This window comes from Pelophylax lessonae (assembly GCF_965119305.1).
Source record: "Pelophylax lessonae genome assembly, chromosome: 7".
In the NCBI taxonomy this organism is placed as follows: domain Eukaryota; kingdom Metazoa; phylum Chordata; class Amphibia; order Anura; family Ranidae; genus Pelophylax; species Pelophylax lessonae.
This window is the reverse complement of record NC_138774.1, coordinates 111,609,502-111,630,130: the sequence shown is the minus strand read 5'-3', so window position 1 is coordinate 111,630,130 and position 20,629 is coordinate 111,609,502. Positions and strand designations below refer to the sequence as shown.

At 45.6% G+C, this 20,629-nt stretch overlaps 1 protein-coding gene across 3 annotated transcripts in view; it reads left to right on the top strand.

The window, feature by feature from the left end:
- LRCH2 (leucine rich repeats and calponin homology domain containing 2) overlaps positions 1–20,629 on the top strand; it is a 281,372-nt gene that overhangs the window by 82,979 nt on the left and 177,764 nt on the right. For all 3 annotated transcript variants that reach the window (XM_082262513.1, XM_082262512.1, XM_082262511.1), the window contains exons 2-5: positions 11,196–11,340; positions 11,480–11,606; positions 11,705–11,810; positions 15,097–15,233. In XM_082262513.1, coding sequence (XP_082118639.1) covers positions 11,196–11,340; positions 11,480–11,606; positions 11,705–11,810; positions 15,097–15,233 — 515 coding nt within the window. The remainder of the gene's footprint in view (positions 1–11,195; positions 11,341–11,479; positions 11,607–11,704; positions 11,811–15,096; positions 15,234–20,629) is intronic.

Genomic DNA, 20,629 nt, shown 5'->3' with positions numbered 1-20,629 from the left:
ATCACACGAGTGCCTTTGAAGACACCCCCACCATCACTGCCCTCCTGCATGATTGGGATGTTTCACCTGGATAACATAGGCTGCACACACAGAGTTGTTGGACATTGAGTGGAAATTTTGAACAGAGCACATTGGCACTTTATATATGTATATATTGCACATTTAATATATATATATATATATATTCATCTATTATATTGGCACTTATTTTATGATATTTTGGAATAATATACAGTATTATATTTATGCATTGGTATGCTTAAAATGGATGCACTTTGAGGGTGATTTCTTTTTACTAAAGCACTTTATATGCACAGGAGATTTTCCTATTATACGCATGCACTTGTATATATATAATATATATATATTTAGAAATTTTGCGCTGCTAAAATTGTGGATATTTATCTCCAATTTATAGCGATATTGTAGCAAAGTGTAATTTCTTCAGTGTTTTCACATGAAAAGATATAATAATAAAACATTTACAAAAATGTGAGGGGTGTACTCACTTTTTTGTGTGTGTGTGTGTGTATATATATATATATATATATATGTGTGTGTGTGTGTATGTATGTATGTATATATATATATATATATATATATATATATATATATATAATATATCTCTATCCACACACTCACCGACCACTTTATAAGGTACGCCTTGCTAGTACTGGGTTGGACCCCCTTTAGAACTGCCTTAATTCTTCATGACATAGATTTACCAAGATGTTGGAAACATTCATCAGAGATTTCAGACATGATAGCATCACACAGTTGCTGCAGATTTGTCAGCTGCACATCCATGATGCGAACTCCCGTTCTACCACATCCCAAAGTTGCTCTTTTGGATTGAGATCTGGTGACTGTGGAGGCCATTGAAGTACAGTGAACTCATTTGTCATGTTGAAGAAACCAGTTTGAGATTATCTGAGCTTTTTGACATGGTGCATTATCCTGCTGGAAAAAGCCATCAGAAGATGGGTACTGTAGTCATAAAGGGATGAACATAGTCAGCAACAATACTCGGGTAGGCTGTGGCTTTTAAACCATGCTGTTTACTTTCTATTATCTGGAACCAGTCTGCCCATTCTCCTCTGAGAGATATATTGAGGTCCAAACTGAACAGAGACCGCTCCAGGTGAGATGGTACCAGGTGCTGGTCAGATCCGTAATCCAGAAACTGATCAAGAAGAAAGTGACCGCACTCCGAAATGAAAATCAAACAGGAGTGAACTTGGTAATGAGTAAGCGACATTCTTAGTCGTGAAACGCATCTACCTATTGTCCTATGTCTCACAGTTTGAAGTTTTGATGCCTATTTTTGATGTGGAATAAATACACTCCTGTTTGATTTTAATTTCGGAGTGCGGTCACTTTCTTCTTGATGCCCATTCTCCTCTGACATGAGCCAGGCATTTACGTCCACACAGCTGCCACTCACTGAATATTTTCTCTTTTTCGGGCCATTCTCTGTAAACCCTAGAGAAGGTTGTGCATGAAAATCCCAGTAGATCAGTAGTTTTTTTAAATACTCAGGTAAGCCCGCCTGGCACCAACAACCATGCCACATTTAACTACTTGCCGACCAGCCGCCGCAGTTTTAGATTCATTACACACAACTTAAGTAGTGCAAGTCAGTGATGGTCTGGGGTGCCATGTCAGCTGCTGGTGTTGGTCCACTTTGTTTTATCAAGGGCAGGATCAATGCAGCTAGCTATCAGGAGATTTTGAAGCTTTATGGCAGGGGTGGGGAACCTTTTTTCTGCCAAGGGCCATTTGGGTATTTAGAAAATCATTCGGGGGCCGTACAAAATTATCAACTTAAAAATGTGCCTGTTATATTTGGTCAAACAGTTATTTAACTCACCCCTAATGTAATGGCTGCAACTGCTTCTCTTTGGTGAGGTGTGTGATGTTAGCTGGTATTGATGATGTTGCTACTCGCAACTGGTTTTCCAGGTTTGTGTCGGTCAGTCTGGAGCGCAGTCGACTTCGTGGTGGTAAGTTTTGAAAAGAACTGCTGGCGGGTAATGCTGGTGGGCATAGCTGGCTGGTACTGCTGGTGGGTACAGCTGGCTGGTACTGCTGTGGGTACTGCTGTCTCAGGCTGGTACTGCTGGCTTGTACTGTGCTGTGGGTACTGCTGGCTGGTACTGCTGGCTCAAGCTGGTACTGCTGTGGGTATTGCTGATTCAGGCTGGTACTGTGCTGTAGGTACTGCTGGCTGGTATTGCCTTGGGTACTGCTGGCTAAGGCTGGTACTGCTGGCTGGTACTGCTGGCTCAGGCTGGTACTACTAGCTAGTACTGCTGGCTCAGGCTGGTACTGCTGGCTGGTACTGCTGGCTGGTACTGTGCTGTAGGTACTGCTGGCTGGTACTGTGCTGTAGGTACTGCTGACTCTGGCTGGTACTGCTGTGGGTACTACTGGCTCTGGCTGGTACTGCTGTGGGTACTGCTGGTTCTGCTGTGGGTACTGCTGACTCTGGCTGGTACTGCTGTGGGAATTGCTGGTTCTGGCTGGTACTGCTGTGAGTACTGCTGGTACTGCTGTGAGTACTGCTGGATCTGGCTGGTACTGCTGGCTCTGGCTGGTACTGCTGTGAGTACTGCTGGCTCTGGCTGGTACTGCTGTGTGTGCTGCTGGTGGGAAATTCTGGCTAGCAGCGGCGCCGCGCTGGAGGAAGAGGCGATGTTTCCTGTATTGGTCACAGGCGGAGTGCATTTGATATCACTCCGCCTGTGACTCACTCAGACTGTCACAACAGAGCCAGAACTATACAGAAAGCATTGGCTCCATTCTGACAGATCAGCTTAGAGACATAGACTCAGCTGCACAGGGGGCCGGACCAAATGACTTCGAGGGCCGCATATGGCCCCCGGGACATAGGTTCCCCACCCCTGCTTTATGGAGATGAAGATTTCATTTTTCAGCACGACCTGGCACCTGCTCACAGTGCCAAAACCACTGGTAAATGGTTTACTGACCATGGTATTACTGTGCTCAATTGGCCTGCCAACTCTCCTGACCTGAACTCCATAGAGAATCTGTGGGATGTTGTGAAGAGAAAGTTGAGAGACGCAAGACCCAACACTCTGGATGAGCTCAAGGCCGCTATCGAAGCATCCTGGGCCTCCATAACACCTCAGCAGTGCCACAGGCTGATTGCCTCCATGCCACGCCGCATTGAAGCAGTCATTTCTGCAAAAGGATTCCCGACCAAGTATTGAGTGCATAACTGAACATAATTATTTGAAGGTTGACTTTTTTTGTATTAAAAACACTTTTCTTTTATTGGTCGGATGAAATATGCTAATTTTTTGAGATAGGAATTTTGGGTTTTCATGAGCTGTATGCCAAAATCATCAATATTAAAACAAAATAAAAGGCTTGCACTACTTCAGTTGTGTGTAATGAATCTAAAATATATGAAAGTCTAATGTTTATCAGTACATTACAGAAAATAATGAACTTTATCACAATATGCTAATTTTTGGAGAAGGACCTGTATAGCCTAGCAGCCCAGACATTATAGGGCACACCATTCCAGAGTAGCATGGTTCAGCCATTTTCTATCCGTTCTGACCGACCTGGAAAAACACTCCCAGTGTGTCCTTCTCAAATGATGCCTTAACAATAATGTCTTTTTTTTTTATGGGAATCCACATAGGTGTCCTCTTTAAACACTGCCTCCAACCGCTTACAAGGGCACACTGCAAGACTGCAGGCTCTCCCCTTTGTGGGCCAAAGCTGCCTGTGGTTGCCTGTGCTATGCCATAGACTTCTATTGCCTAGGGAGGTTTTGGTGCTGTTTCCGTAAGTGCACCAAAAATCCTGTGTACAGGACTGAAGCTCCTCTTTAAGACCCTGCCTTCTCCCCTTGTGTAATGAATGGAGCAGAAATAGAGATATATCAGTAATATTTGTGCTAGAGCTGCACGGTTCTGGATAAAATGAGAATCACAATTTTTTTTTTGCTTAGAATAAAGATCGCGATTCTCTTGCGATTCTTGGCGTAACATGTATTTTTTTGTTTTATTTTTCATGAAAGGTGTATTTTTTCCCAAAAAATTTTTTTTGAAAGATCGCTTTGCAAATACAGTGTGACAAAAAAGGTTGCAATGATCACCATTTTATTCTATAGGTCTTTGCTAAAAAAAAAAAAAAATATAGGTGTGTGTATGTATACGTGTGTGTGTGTAAGGGCAGCTTTTGTGTAAGGGCAGCAGTATATATACAGTGTGTATGTATGTATATGTGTATATATATATATATATATATATATATATATATATATATATATATATATATATATAAATAATATATGAAATGTTTGGGGGGTTCAAAGTCATTTTCTAGCAAGAAATACGTCCTCTGACAGACGCAGCTCTCCATAGTTTCTTCACCAATGGGTAATGCGCCATCTACAGGAGTAGACTAGGCAGTAAAACGTTATATAAAACGGTATATATACAGTGTGTATGTATGTATATGTGTATGTGTATATATATATATATATATATATATATATATATATATATATAAATAATATATGAAAGGTTTGGGGGGGTTCAAAGTCATTTTCTTTGCTAAAAAAAAAAAAAAAAAAAAATATAGGTGTGTGTGTGTGTGTGTGTAAGGGCAGCTTTTGTGTAAGGGCAGCGGTATATATACAGTGTGTATGTATGTATATGTGTATATATATATATATATATATATATATATATATATATATAAATAATATATGAAAGGTTTGGGGGGTTCAAAGTCATTTTCTAGCAAGAAATACGTCCTCTGACAGATGCAGCTCTCCATAGTTTCTTCACCAATGGGTAATGCGCCATCTACAGGAGTAGACTAGGCAGTAAAACGTTTGAGAAAACTTTTCACCTGACACGCCTATAGGGGCTGTCCCTCATGACATTGCCCCAGACACACTGTGCTCACTAATCAGTTTCTTGCTGTCTAGTGAAGGAGTCGGACCTAGGTTTCCCTTCTGGGACTTCGGTCTGTTTTTATGTTTTTTTGAAAATGTTTATTTCTCTTTACTCACTATCGCTAGCTAGTGTCAGGGGGATCCTCCTAGTGAACTACAAGCGACAGCCGGGCTGAAGGTTTCGCACTGGATAATCTAGATCCTTATGGTCTTCCAGCCTGGCCAACCAGCATGAGCAGGTTGTGGTCCGCCCAGGCCTCACCACAACAGACCCCCGACGGAAGGGGACAAGCCTGTGTGCAGATGCTTCGCTGGGACGCATCAACCTGGAACGCCCTGAGTTGCAGCATACCCCTTTCTGGCTGGCAGCACCCCCACTCAAGGTGGGTGGCGAGCTGTTTCGGAGCGGAGCCCCTCGGTCCATGGTATGGTGAGTGATGCAATGCCCCCTGTGTCCCTGGGACAGATATCTGTGGGGGTGATGTGGCCCACTCCTGGGGATAGCGGAGCTGTGTCCCTCTGATAGATCCCCCCCAGGCCTGTCAGGACAGGTACAACCCTCCCCACTCCCGCTTGGGGTTGCTATAGTGGCATCTGACGCCTGGAGGGGGGAGGGGTATTGTGGTTGTTACCTTGTCCTGGGGGGTCCTTTATGGTGGATTCCGGCGGTCGCCTCATTCTTGGGTGTCCTTTACGCTTGGCGCAGTTTTCGGCCGCCGCCTTAGATGTGGGCATAGGCAGCTTTTGTGTAAGGGCAGCGGCCATTTTTACTAGCTCCCTGTGTGTTTGGCACCGTTTTCGGCTGCAATTTTGAGTGTGAGCATAGGCGCTGTATGGGCGGCAGCCAATTTCCCTGAGCTTCCTATACGTTAACATTAGCCACCATTTTGTGTTAGCCTGGGTGTTCACAGGCACTGCTCGGCCTCTAGTGTTTTGTCACTTCCTGTCCATTTTCTGCAAGCTGAAGACACACAGCGCTGCTGCTCCAGGGGGTAAAATACAGATGCCTTCTGTCTTGGTGGGCTTTCCTAGGGCACATGTTGCTCCTGCAACCTTAAAGGGGGACTCCGGTGGCAGAGCGGTATAGCGCAGTACCTCCCGCGGCCATGATATAAAGGGACAATATGCTTTTTTCTTTAAAACTGCAAATGGAGTCCCGGGACATGAATTCTCCCTCAGACTTTACATGTGTACATGCTGGAACTTCCGGATCGCCATCCCTTATGTCTCTGTCAGCAGCAGTAGAAAACTCTGGCGTCCAAACTGGATCTTGTGATATTACAAGTTGCTATCCAAATAAACAATCCTCTGGATCAGAGCCTGATGTGGTTGCCACGGACGCAGCCTTCCCTGAGGGATCCCTGTCTGGCGAGGAGGATGAGTCCCCCTCAGCTGTGGCGAGGGACCGCACACTTTGGTGGAAGCACTGATTTGATCAGTAAGGGAGACATTGCATGTAGATTATGAGCCCACACAGTCAGGTACAGCGGGTTGTCTTCGGCTCCCTCAAAAGCCCAGAAGTCGGGTCAGGTTTTTCCTTGTCCTGAGGATTTTGCGGCCCTGGATGAGGACCCTCTGGTTTCCAGAGTGTCTGCAGTGGGGGGCGCAATACGCCACATGGTGTGGCTGAAGAGCTGTTCGGCGGACCAGGCTCCTAAGAAGGCCGTGGCTGCTCTTCCCTTTTTGGGTGAACGCCTCTTTAGTGACTCCTTGGATGTGTTCAGCAAGGGTCTAACTAGGAAGCTTTTTCGTGCCTCGGAGGCGCAGGTACATGCAAGCCGTTCATAGCCTCCGGAGGAAACAAGAAGGCTTGGTCGTGTTAGCCCAAGGCTAGTCAGTCTGGTACGTCGGCCAAGTCCTCCTCTGCATGAAGGGACGCCCTCACCCAGTTCAGGGGTGGGGGTATGTCCGCGATACTTTCGGGAACCCTGGACGTCTCTGATTTCAGACAAATGGGTTCACGAATTGATTCGTACAGGGTACAAGATCGAACTCCGGTCTCGCCCAGTGGACAGGTTTCTTGCATCAAATATCCTTCTGTCTCTGGATTGTTTGACCGATCTCAGAGGGGCAGTGCAGGATCTTCTTGCACAGGGCATTATTGTCCCGGCTCCTCAGCAGGACTGGTTTCAGGGTTTTTTACTCTAACCTGTTCACGGTGCCCAGGAAGAAGGGCAAGGTGCATCCAATTCTGGACCTCAAATAGCTGAACTGCCTTGTGCGGGTTCAGACTTTTCAGATGGAATCCATCTGGTCGGTGGTGGCGTGTTTTGTAACAAGGGGATTTCTGGCTTCCATAGTTTAAACCATGCGTATCTGCACATCCCTATTTACATGGGACACCAACGGCATCTTTGTTTCGCGGTGACTGAAGAGCACTATCAATTTGTGGCTAGAGCTGCACGATTAATCGTATGAAAATCGCGATCTCGATTCACCCCCCCTGACGATCTAAACCTGACATTTGCTCGATTCTTTGCATAGCTGCATAGCAGAGAGAACAGCTGTGGAAAAAAAAAAAAAAAGCCTCCTGGCAAACGCCTATCAGCATTATTCTCCCAGTAACTATAAACAAAAATGATTACATTGTATCTTTTCCTTCCCTCTGCCAGGGAGAAAGGAAGTTTAACCTCTTAAAGACTAGACCTTTCTCTGACACTTGTTGCTTGCAAGTTAAAATCAGTTTTTTTTTTGCTAGAAAAGTACTTAGAACCCCCAAACATTTTATATATTTTTTTTCAGCAGAGACCTTACAGAATAAAATGGCGATTGTTGTAATATTTTATGTCACACTGTATTTGCGCAGCAGTCTTTCAAACGCAATTAATAGACTTTAATGAATAAAAAAAAAAAAACGTAACAGTAAAGTTATCCCAATTTTTTTTTGTTACACAGAGAATCGTGATCTTTATTCCAAGCTAAAAAATCCTGATTCTCATTTTGGCCAGAATCGTGCAGCTCTATTTGTGGCCTTACCCTTTGGGCTGACGCTCCCAGTGTCTTCACCAAAATTTTGGCCCAGGTGCTGGCTTTGCTCCGCAAACTAGGGATTGTGGTCCTCGGCTATCTGGACGATCTCCTGTTAAGGGCGAGCTCTTGTGCCACCGTCGTGCGGCCTGGCATTCACAGTTCAGACGCTTTCAGGAGTTCGGGTGGACCATCGACTTCAAGAAATCTGCGCTGACTCCGTCGGTACAACTGAGTTATCTGGGCATGGTCTTAGACTCAGCTCGAGTGAGGGTCTTTCTTCCAGGGAAATTACTACAGACCTTGCAGGGCGAGATCAGGATTCTGATGAACAACGATCTCTCCTCCCTGTGGACCTGTATGGGGGTCATGGGGCTGATGGTGTCTGCCCTCGAGGCGGTCCCATTGGCCCATTTTCACACAAGACCTCTGCCAGCAGAAATTCTTGCCTTGTTGAACAAAGATCTGCAGTCCTTAGACAGAATATGTCTAAGCCGTCTCACGAGGTTGGAGCTCTCGTGGTGGCTTCTGTTCCCTGCTCTGAGTAAGGGCAGGTCCCTTCTGCCACTGTTGTGGACAGTGATCACCACGGATGCTAGCCTGACGGGCTGGGGTGGAGTACTTGACACTCTTGTGTCCAGGGAATGTGGTTGAAGGTGGAATAATCTTTGCCTATATATGTCCTGGAGCTCAGAGCAATCAAACTCTGCTCCATTGGGAGCCTCGGTTACATGGTCTACCGGTTCGGGTTCCAACTGACATTGCCACGGCTGTGGCTTACATCAATCACTAAGGGGGCACCAAAAGTGCCCGGGCGGCCAAGGAAGTGGCCGAGATTCTGACTTGGGCCAAGGCGCACGTTCCAGCTCTCTCTGCAGTTCACATCCCAGGTGTGGAGAACTGGCAGGTGGATTACCTGAGTCGTCAGGTTCTGGATCAGGGGGAATGGTCCCTGCATCCGGAGGTTTTTCGCCTCCTGTGTGCCTGATGGGGAACTTCGGAGGTAGATCTGTTTGCATCTCGTCTAAACTAAAAGGTAGAGTGGTTTGTGGCCAGGGCTCGAGATCCTCTGGACGACACCGCGGACACATTGGTGGTGCCTTGGAGCTGCTATCAGCTGCTTTATGCCTTTCCTCCAATACAACTGTTGTCTCGGTTCCTCCGCAGGTTGGCGGTGGAGGAGGTACAGGTGTTTCTGGTGGCACCAGACTGGCCTCGCCGGTCTTGGTACGTGGACTTGGTAAGGATGGCCGTCGAGCCTCCCTGGCGGCTGCCTCTGAGAGAAGATCTGTTGTCTCGAGGACCAATCTTCCATCCTGCTTTATGGTCGCTGGCTTTAACGGCTTGACTGTTGAAGGCCAGGTGTTCAGAGACAGTGGTCTCTCTGATGCTGTGATTCCTACCTTGTTGAGAGTTAGGAAGGCTACTTCCAGGAAGATTCATCATCGTACTTGGAAGATACAGTATATATTGCCTGGTGTGAGTCGCAAGGGTTGCATCCTCGTTCCTTTTTGGTGGCGAGGGTCTTGGCTTTCTTGCAGAAATGAGTAGAACAATTGTTTGGCTCTGGGTCACGATTGAAGGCCTTAGCCATTTCCTTCCAACATCCCTTGGCGACTAACTCCTTGCACCTTTATTCAAGGGGTGCGTCATCTGGCTCCGCCGAGGAGATTCCCTTTACCTCCGTGGGATCTGAATTTGGTTTTGTCTGTTCGGCAACAACCTCCCTTTTGAGAATAGCAGAGAAATCTCTCTGCCTTGGTTGTCTCAGAAAGTTGCCTTTCTGGTAGCTATCACCTCTGCTCGCAGGGTGTCTGAGTTGGCGGCTGTCTTGCTGTTCGCCTTACATGGTCGTTCATAGGGATAAGGTTGTTCTGCGACCTAACCAATCTTTCCTACCTAAGGTGGTGTAGATTTTCCACCTCAATGAAGATATTGTTTTGCCCTGTAGTGGCGACCTGGTCGTATGTGCACACTTTTACAAAATTCTACAAGATTGATGTGATGGCATCCTGGGATGCTTCCTTTTAGCCGCAGAGTTCTGCAGGCCGCTGCTTGCTGAAGAGATTTGTTCTCTTTATGGGGTGAATTTTTGTTTTGGGGCAAGCTCCTGTTGGATTTAAAGAGCTTTCTGTTGCCCTGTTGGCTATGTTTTCTAGCCTTGAGGAAACGTTACCGGTTGTTGGTTGCGTTCTTCCCACCCCTCATGCCTACACTGCTATGGGACATCCCATTGGTGAAGAAACTATGGAGAGCTGCGTCTGTCAGAGGACGTAAGAGAAAATTGGATTTTTGTAAGAACTTACTGTAAAATCCTTTTCTCTGAGTCCTCTGACAGACGCAGCTCCCGCCCCTCTGTTTTGGGGTTGGTTGTGTCTTATTTCACTTGCTACGAAACTGATTAGTGAGCACAGTGTGTCTGGGGGTAATGTCATGAGGGACAGCCCCTATAGGCGTGTCAGATGAAATGTTTTCTGAAAAGTTTCACTGCCTAGTCTACTCCTGTAGATGGCGCATTACCCATTGGTGAAGAAACTATGGAGAGCTGCGTCTGTCAGAGGACTCGTAAAAAAGGATTTTACTGTAAGTTCTTACCAAAATCCAATTTTTTAACTTGTAAACTACAAATGTCAGAAAAAGGCTTAATTTATAAGAGGTTAAACTGACCTCATTTAGCCCCCGTTCACACGGGGGCGACCTATCAGGCGACCTGGTCGCCTGACAGGTCACCCGCCATACAGAAGCTATGGACCCGTTCTAATAGGAGCGACACAAGTCGCTCCGACTTAGAAAAAGGGTCCAGAGCTTCTTTGGGGTGACCCGGAGCGACCTGCATAGACTTCAATGTTATGAAGTCCGTGCCGGCCGCTCCGAGGTCGCGGGGCGAGCAGCGTGCCGCGACCTATGAAGTAGCGTCGCCCCAGTTCATTCCTTTGATCTAAAATAAGAAAATGATACATTGTAAAACATTGTGTTTATAGTTATCTTCCAGCCTTTGCAATGTTGATAAACATTTTGGAGGCTTTTTTTTTTTTTTCTTGGCAGATGTGAGTGAGCAGAGAACAGCTCTGCTCTGTATGAATTGAGAAAATGCCGTTTTAAGATCGTGAGGGGGGATGGGTGAATTGTGATGACATATATATATTTTTTTTTTTTTTTTATGATTTAATTGTGGAGTTCTAACAGGTAGGCCTGAGTAGGTTCCTATCAGATAATGGTAATGTGCGTTATTGCAATGCAGAGACCACATTTTATATATTAACCCACTTCCTTGTTTTTTTTTTTCTAGACCTCTCTAAAAACAGATTTACAGAAATTCCACATGATGTTTGTCTGTTTGCACCGCTTGAAACCTTAAATTTATATCACAACTGCATCAAGTGCATTCCGGAAACCATTAAACATCTTCAAATGTTAACGTATCTAAATATCAGGTAAGTGAGCACTTCTCACAAAAGCATTCAGTGTTCCCAGCTGCTCTCGCATTTCATCTAGGGTGTTTTTTCTTTTAATACACCAGCTCTACTTCTTGTTGTTCTTGAACATATGACTTTTTTTTTTTCTTCTTTTCAGTCGAAATCTCTTATCAACATTGCCAAAATATCTCTTTGACTTACCACTGAAAGTTTTGGTCGTTAGTAATAATAAACTGGTTTCTATTCCCGAGGAGGTTGGGAAATTAAGAGATTTAATGGAGCTGGTGAGCGTTTTGTTTACATGTTTTCGTTTTTTTTTTTTTCTTGTTGTGATTCATAGTCCTTGTGGTTTAATCTTGATTTGGTTACATGCATTTCTCAGGATGTCAGCTGTAATGAAATACAAGTTCTTCCTTCACAAGTAGGAAAACTCCATTCACTCAGAGAACTTAATTTGAGAAGAAACAATCTGCAAGTCTTGCCAGATGGTAAGCTTTGTTGTAGCTTTGAAAAAGTGCTTTGTCCACAGGTTGCACCAATGGAAATGCCTTGTAATGTGTTCATGTGGGCATGAAAATGTCTATCTTCTGATTTAAAGACTGTAGACTCCATCACCTAAACGCCTGTTTGATGTACAAACAACCCTAAATTGTGTGTGGAAAATCCAGACAGCCATGGTCCTTTCTACTGTCCACTTTATTATTTGTGTAAAAATCAATGAAGGGCTGCTGAGTAAAATGCATGCATTAGGTAAAAGTAAAAGCAAGGCAAACTGAACTGCAAAAAGAACAGCATTATGGTAAATAGTGCATGTTGAGTGAACGGAAATGTAACATGATGACCAATCAGAATAAAGTGATAGAAAGAGAACAGTGTTTCTGTGTTAGAGGTAAAATCAGAAACTATTGGGATATTGTGAACGAATAGTACTGTATGAATAGGTGGTAGTTTTGATTGTGAGTTCAAGTGAATTGTGCTGTAGCAAAAAATGGACTTAAAGAGGTTGTAAACCCGTACAAATTTTTTTTTTTGCAACCTGTAAGAGAAACCCATAATGAGCTAGTATGCATCGCATACTAGCTCATTATGCAATACTTACCTTAGAACGAGCCCCCGCCGTGCCGCCCGCTCACCTGTATGACGGGCGACTGGACATTGCGGGATCGCGGCATCTGCCCATCTGATTGGTCGGAGCCGCAGTGACGTCACTCCCGCGCACGCACGCGGGAGCCGACAGTCACGGCACGGGTCTCTGAAGAAACGGCACGAGCGTCCGTTCCTTCAGAGCGCATGCGCCAGTGACGTCACTGGCTGCATGTAAGGTAAATATCTCCTAAACGGTACATGTTTAGGAGATATTTACAGTACCTATAGGTAAGCCTTATCATAGGCTTACCTATAGGTTAAAGTGTCAGAGGAGGGTTTACTTCCTCTTTAAGGTATAACTTTTTTATATATTAAACCATGAATCTTAAATTGGAACTTGATGACCTGTTCTCTGACTTTAAACTTCAATAACCTCCAAGTAGAATTCCAGTCTTTACCTAACTAGTCTTAAAAACAATTCCTCTCTCCTAACACCAATTCTGACTAACCTGCGAAAGAAAGATCTGTTTGCTTGCCTTTTTTCAACCTGCTCCATTCCAGTCACATTATCAGCTCCCCTGTGTCAGCCAGAAGCCACTGCAGGGGGAGAGGAGGGAGTGCCAACAATGGATGGGCCAAAGTAAGCCTATGGGTGACGTCACCACTTCCGTTTATAACCAGCCATTGTGGAGTGTTTTTCTTTTCTCCCCTGTAGCCTAAGCTGGTTGACACAGGGAAGATAATGTACTCAGAGTGGGCTGAAAATAGGCAAGTATGCAGAAATTTCTTACACAGGTAATCATATTAGGTGTTCGCAGTTGGGGAGGAAGCATTTCTAAGATTCGTTTGTTAAAGCCCGGAATTCTACTTTAAAGTGTATTTCCAAATTAAGATAACTCCTACTTTTATTTTTGTTACATGTCCCCATTTACATAGCATAGCTTAAAAAAAAAATATTTAAAAACTACAGCTTACCTTTTTTGGATGGCCTTTTATGGGAGCTCCAGCAAGAAAAAAACCTTCTACACCAAAATTATGTCTATTTTATCACGGTTACGTAATAGTTTACGTTTTGGGGGTTTTATTCGAGATGTGCAAAGAGATCACACAACTACTTAGAAGTATAACATTTAAGTAATGACAGATAACATGTAATAATATTACAAAATAAAACCAAGATACCTAACTAAATATGCTGTTTCGCCACAGAGTCCCGCCTGCTTGCGCAGCGTGGCACAGATGATCACAGATGCATGCATGATAGCAAGCTCTGAGACAAGACAATTATTTTGCGTTTTAGCTGAAGTATATATGGGACATGAATGTTAGGAAATGGCAAAATCCCCGGCCAACCCCCCCATGCAAGCAACAATTTTACCTTTTATGCCCCATACACACGTGCAGATTATCTGCAGACTTTTGTCTGCAGACTTACCAAAACCATATAATATGAGGTCAAACCTAAACACTTTCAATTTGTATGCAATCCGGCAGGCCCTTGCACTACATAGAAAAGGTAAGTCTGCAGACAAAAGTCTGCAGATAATCTGCACGTGTGTATGGGGCATTAGAGACATTGTCAGTTTTCAGTGACATTCCTTTGGTATGAAGTCATCTAAGGCAACCAGACTTTGGAGTCTCTTAGATGTTGTAAGACAACTTTTATAAGGAAATATGCAGTTTCCCCATCAATGTCATACATCTCAGTATTCTTGGTGGGCATTTTAAGGAGGGGAGGAGGGGATTTCCCCGCTAATCGCACCTTTCCACCTGAACGCCTGAGCTAAGGGCATACGGATTCCTGAAAATAAATGCTACAAAAATCATCTGCCCTTACTCAAGATGGTCATGGCTAGAAAGGCTTTGGGATGTTTCTGAAAGTGATTTTATTTTTAACAAAATAAAGCCTGAAATCGTTAATTTGCTCAGATGCAGTTTAGTTCCACTTTAAGCCTTATCTGTACTGTGCTGTACTATTGCATCCTTTGTAGACTAGATTTGAGCACTGTCTGTTCTAACAAAGGGTTAAAGGTTAAAAAGCTGGACCTTTCCTTTGTATGTTAGAGGATGCTCATCCTGTCTTTTTTTTCATATCCCACTGAACTTGTTGAGAGGCTTGCAGTCCGCCATGAGGGATTCCCATTATTTGCAAGATTTCCTCTTACTTCCTGTTTTGGCTAATGACCAGGAAGTGAAGGTAAATCTCCCCAATGGGAAACAGATGGCAAAAAACTGACAGGAAGTTATAATCCTGTCTTGTGCTATTCAAAAAAAAATTGCCTAAAGTTATACTTTAAGCTGTTTTATGCAAACATGAAATTAAAGTTAGACCTATTTAGATATCATTTGCAATGCCAAGTAATTAGTTATAGCACATTACTAACACTTGCAAAATGGCATCTTGTGCATCTACAGTTTCACAGATGTGTGTCTGCTGGAGCTAGTTAGATTTGTTAATCAGTGCTCTGCATTACTGATCAGCTGTCAGATGGCAAAGCCCTCTCCCCAGGGGAAGTGTGATTACAAAGCATTGTTTTGACTTTTTTTCTGTTTTAACCAGTAATGACTGTTATTCTCTTTTATAGGCCTGTTTATATTTTTAGAAATGTCTTTGTCATCTCTAACTATTAGTCTAGCTTGATACTAACTGTACAAAATATTTACATCTCTTCTTTTGTATTCCCATAGAGTTATCTTTACTGCCTTTGGTAAAGCTGGATTTTTCATGTAATAAGATTACAGAAATCCCTGTTAGTTACAGGAAGCTGAGTCAGCTTGAAGTATTAATATTGGACAATAATCCTATGCAGATCCCTCCAGCACAGGTGAGTGTTCAGGCCATTGATTAACTTTTGCTGTAATAGAACCAGTTTTAAAGTCTGTAAATGTAAAATGTTATTTCTCTTTTGTTCACTGATGGACACAGCTTCAAGTCTTCAGACCATTGAGCCTTATGCTCTCTCTCTCTCTCTCTCCCTCCTGGGGGTCTGTGAATTTTTTTTGTGGGGTCCAGGGTCCCATGCAGCTCTGCGTGTTGCCGCCATTTTGCCGTCGACTCTGTATTCCCAGCTTTGGCGGCCATGTTTGTGTAGTCCGGCGGCCATGTTTGTGTAGTCCAACGGCCATATTTTGGGTTTCCCCATAGAGGTTTAATGGCGGCCATTTTCCTGTAGTCTGATGCAGTGCTGAGGCTGCGGGGGCCTCTAGTGTCAGGTCAGCGTTTCCTCTTTCACGGCAGTGTGGCAGACCGTTTTTGTGCTCTCCAGCTCGGGTGGTGTCTCTGGGGGTATCTATCTTTCCTCTACTATATACAGCGCAGCGGGTGCGCTGATTCTTGTGGTGCCCCAGCGGTTCACAGGGGGGAGGGGCCTCCTGTTTTTCTAAAAAAAAAAAAAAAGTTTTCTTTGCTGAGCAGCGCGGTTCCGTTTAACCCTTTATGGTCATGGAGCCTATGGAGCTAGTTTCTCCACCCGATCCAGTCCTAGAAGCTGTGGGACCCTTTGAGCGGCCATGACGGCAGCCCTGCAGTCGCTAGTAGCCAAAGTAGATCTGGCCCTGCAAAAGAGGCCTGGCAAAAAGCGCCCCCCGCTGCAGCTGATTTGGCGACGCCGGTGCAGTTTGGCACCTGCAAATCTTCCAAGGTGACTAAGGTGTTTCCCTTACCTGCCTATTTTGACGAGATTGTCACTAGTCAGTGGGGTTCCCCGAAAAGCATGGTTGGAATACCTAAGCTTTTTGATATCCCTTTGAGGAGTCTCTTCTGAAGAAACTGACGGTTCCACCATAGATGAATTTTTATGTTTCCAGGCTAAACAAGGCCACGCTTTTGCTGGTGGAGGATTCCCCGTCTTTTAAGGACCCTGTGGACAAAAAAACTGAGGCTCTGGTCTGGTATCTCTTCACAGTAGCTGGTTCAATTTTGAGACAGGTGTTTGCTATATCACCTTGGTATCCCAGACTTTAACGGAATGGGCTAAGATTTTGCCCCAGGATCTGGAGAGGAGTCAACACCCTTCTGAGCTGGCGGATCAGTTGATCCAGGGGTTACAGTATATTTGTGATGCATTCCTGGATGTAGCCCCTTTGGCCATCAGAGTTTCTGTGACAGCGGTTATTCTTCGCTCCATGATCTGGTTGAAGTACTGGTCAGCTGATCTTCCTTTTGTAGGTGACCTTTTGTTCGGTGCCTCTGTGGAAGAGCTCATTAGGGGCCTTACGGGAGGTAAGATTACATTGCTCTTGCAGGTTGCTAAGGGCAAGGAACCTCACCGTAAGCGGGGACCCTTCTTTTCGGCTCACACGCGGCCCTTTCATCCGTCTGGATCTTAGGAAATCCAACCGTAACTTTGCGGGAGGCTCCAATAGACCCTGGAATGGTAAGTCCAAAGTGGGCACTTCTGATTCCACAGACAAGCCTCCCCCAGCCTGAAGGGGCGCCCTCATCCGCATCGGTGGTGGGGAGACGTCTTCGCTTCTTTCCAGATCCGTGGACCTTGCTCATTCAGGACAAATGGGTCCATGAACTGATTTGGTTCGGTTACAAGAAGGAGTTTCGGTCCTTGCCTCGGCAAGGTTCTTTCCTTCCAATTTGCACCTGTCTCCAGAGTGGCTACAGAGCTTTTACGGAGCAGTGCAGGACCTGTTAGCACAAGGAGTTATTGTGCCAGTTCCAGAGTTGGAACGTTTCAACGTTTTTTTTCAAATCTGTTCACAGTTCCTTGGAAGGAAGGCGGTTCATCCGATCTTGGATCTCAAGGCTCTGAACCACTTTGTGCGGGTTAAGAAATTTCGGATGGAGTCCATCCACACAGTAGTAGCTTTCCTTCATCAAGGAGATCTGCTGGCTTCTATCGATCTCAAGGACGCTTACCTTCATATTCCAATAAATGTCGGGCATCAGTGGTTTCTTCGTTTTGCCGTGGGCGAGGAGCACTTTCAAATCGTGGCATTACCTTTTTGGTCTCACCTCAGCTCCTCGGGTGTTCACAAAGGCTTTGGCCCCTGTTTTGGCCTTGTTGCTGCAGAAGGGGATTGTGGTACTAGGTTACCTGGATGATCTGCTTCTTCGTGCAGAGTCTTGCTTGGCTCTAGAAGCCGACTTGGACGTTACAGTGCGCAACTTTTCTGGAGTTCAGGTGTAAATTGAATTTTCAGAAATCGTCACGGTCTCCATCCACAAAGCTGGACTTCATGGGTCTGATGCCGGACGTCAGCCTGGGTGTTTCTTCTTCAGACAAAACTTCTGAAGCTACAGGATGCAGTTCGACTCCTCTTGTCCAACCATTAGTCATCACTCAGGACTTGCATGCGAGCGCTGGGTCTGATGATCTCCACCTTCGAGGCGGTTCCGTTTGCGCAGTTCCACTCCAAATTACATTTGATTCTGATCAAATGGAACAAGGATCCAATGTCATTGGACAATCTGATCCTACTGCTGTGGCATAGATCAATCATCAAGGGGGTACAAAGAGTGTCCTGGCGGCCCAGGAAGTGGCTGGCATCTTGAGATAGGCAGAACGATATGTTGCGGCCCTCTCTGCTGTGCATATTACGGGGGTAGAGAATTAGCAAGCGGACTATCTCAGTCGGCAGACGTTGGATCCGGGAGAATGGTCTCTTCATCTGGAAGTATTTAATCAACTGTGTCTTCGGTGGGGGACCCCAGATGTGGACCTGCTGGCTTCCTGTCTCAACAGGAAGGACCTGAGGTTCGTGTCAAGGTCTCAGGATCCTCTGGCCGACGCCGCAGACGCTCTGGTGGCCCCTTGGAGTCAGTATCGTTTGATTTACCCCTTTCCTCCAATACAACTTCTGTCGAGACTGCTATGCAGAATCGAGGTAGAAGGCATTGCAATCATTCTGGTGGCACCAGACTTGCCTCGCATGTCTTGGTACGCAGGCCTTGTAAGCCTGGTAGCAGACGTCCCTTGGAAACTTCCTCTCAGGGAAGATCTTCTGTCTCGGGGACCAATCTTCCATCCTGCTTTACGGTCGCTGGCTTTAAAGGCCTGGCTATTGAGAGCCAGGTGTTGAAGGACAGAGGGCTGTTGGAGTCGGTGATTCCTTCAGAGCTTAGTAAATGAAGTAATGCTCTTCTGACTTTAATCATCCAATCGTGTCCTATGCATTTTATTGAATTTTCCTTACATGTGATTGGGTATTCTTTGCTCTAGGTAATCAGCTTTAATGTGTCTAGTCAGGAGTATGGACCTAGGCACCCGGCTGGGATCTCTGGTCCTAGCAATTTTCTCCTTCCTACAGCTTTTTCTTTTTTTCCCCTCGGGAGAGCTACAATCAACTGCCAGGCTGGGCGACTGGCTGGATAATCTAGTATCAGCGAGCCCAGCCCAGCCTGGGTCCTGGGATAGTGTGTGTCCCGCACTGGTAGTCTGGAGGGGGTCACAGTGTAGGAGGCTCCTAGGTGCATGTCCTGCTGTTTTCAGTGTGGGTATAGTGCAGGGGGGTCCCAGTGCAGAGTGCACAGCAGAGTCTCCCCTAAATGTGTCCTACCTTCAGGGGGTGTCCCTTTGTAGGGGGTGCAGCATTGCAGAGGGGGCGCAGGAAATATTCTGGCAGCATGATTCAGTGTTTGTAGCTAAAGGTGGTCATTTTCCCTTAGTCTGACTGGTCTCCGGTTGGCGGCCATGTTTGTGTAGCTGGATGATATCATGGAGGCCATTTTCCCTTAGTCTTGGAGATGCTGTAGAGACAACTGAAGCCTCGTGGGGATGCCAAAACTCCTCCACTGCCTCTTCCTCCTCAGTTTCCTCTTCCTGTGCCTGCGACATATGAACAGGGGTAGCGCCCATGATGATTCTGTGTTCGAATTATCGGCGCTCCTCCGTCTGTAGTTTGAGTCTTTGGGGATCCCTGTTATCTCTCTGCTTATAGGTACCCTGAACCTTAAGGGGATCCTTAAGTGGTGCCAAAAGATCATTTTTATACTGCAAGGTCCTCCTTTCCTCTGGAAACTCAGGGTCACATCTCCCCCACTGACACCCCCTCATGGAGGTGGCAGGTCCCTCGGAAACCCCAGCTTCCAATGGCTGCACTGATGACGGTCCTGCAGTCCTTCATGTCCCGGGTGGAAGTGGTGTGTAGGCAAAGGCTCAGGAGGAAGCGTCCCCCACCTTTCCCTGCTCAGGATGTCTCATCTGATTCTGAGCCTAATGCCACTGTGGACGCGGCCCGTCCAAGGAGATTTAATATCACACCCCCTGAACCAATCCGATAGTGAGAATGATTCCTCCATGATCGCAGGAGTGAATGAAAAAGTGCTGGTAGATGCACTTATCACTGCAGTGCGTGAGACTTTAAAAATGGAGGATGCGGTTGATGTAGCCACGGACGTTGCTGTGTTGTTTGGTATGCACTCAGGCATCGTACGCCAAAGGTGTTTCCTAATGTGCCCTTTTGTGACAGGTTTTCCTGTAATGAATGGGAACAACTAAAATTATCCTTTGTGGTCCCCAAATGTTTTGCTGTACGTTACCCTTTTGAGGAGTAACTTTTAAAAAAGTGGACTAGTCCACCAGTGGTAGACCCTTCTGTTTCCAGGTTGAAAAAGCAACCTTGATCCCAGTAGAGGAATCCCCATCCTTTAAGGACCGGGCTGACAAGAAAGCGGAGACTGTTGCACGCAGTATGTTTACTATGGCTGGTTTAGCATTGCGACCAGACTTGGCCTCGGCTTTTACGTCAAGGTCTGGATAATGAGCAGGTTCCCTCTGCTTATGTTGATCAGGCAGACCAGTTAAGTCCAGGGGCTGCAGTTTGTGATGCAGTTTTGGATGCTGCTCCAGGACTGTCCAAGCTATTTGCCTCAGCCCTGGTGTCTCAAACCCTAACTGAATGGGCCAAGCTTTTGTGCCAGGGCCTGGGGGGTGAGCAGATTCATGCTGTTTATGTTGATTTAGTGGACCAGTTGGTCAATGGGCTGAAGTTTATTTGTGATGCAGCTTTGGATACAGCTCCTGTGCTGTCCAAACTTTGTTTTAGCGGTGGTGATTAGGCTGTGCTGTGGCTTAAGAATTGATCCGCAGACCAAGCCTCTAAGAAAGCTCTCATTGAACTACCCTTTCAAGGCGATCACTTGTTTGGGGCTACCATGGATGACATCAAGTGTATCATGGGAGGGAAAGTACCTTCCTGCCACAGTCAAGGAAAAGGAAGGAGCCTCGCCACAGACAAGGGGCCCTCCTTCTCCGCTCATAGAAAATTA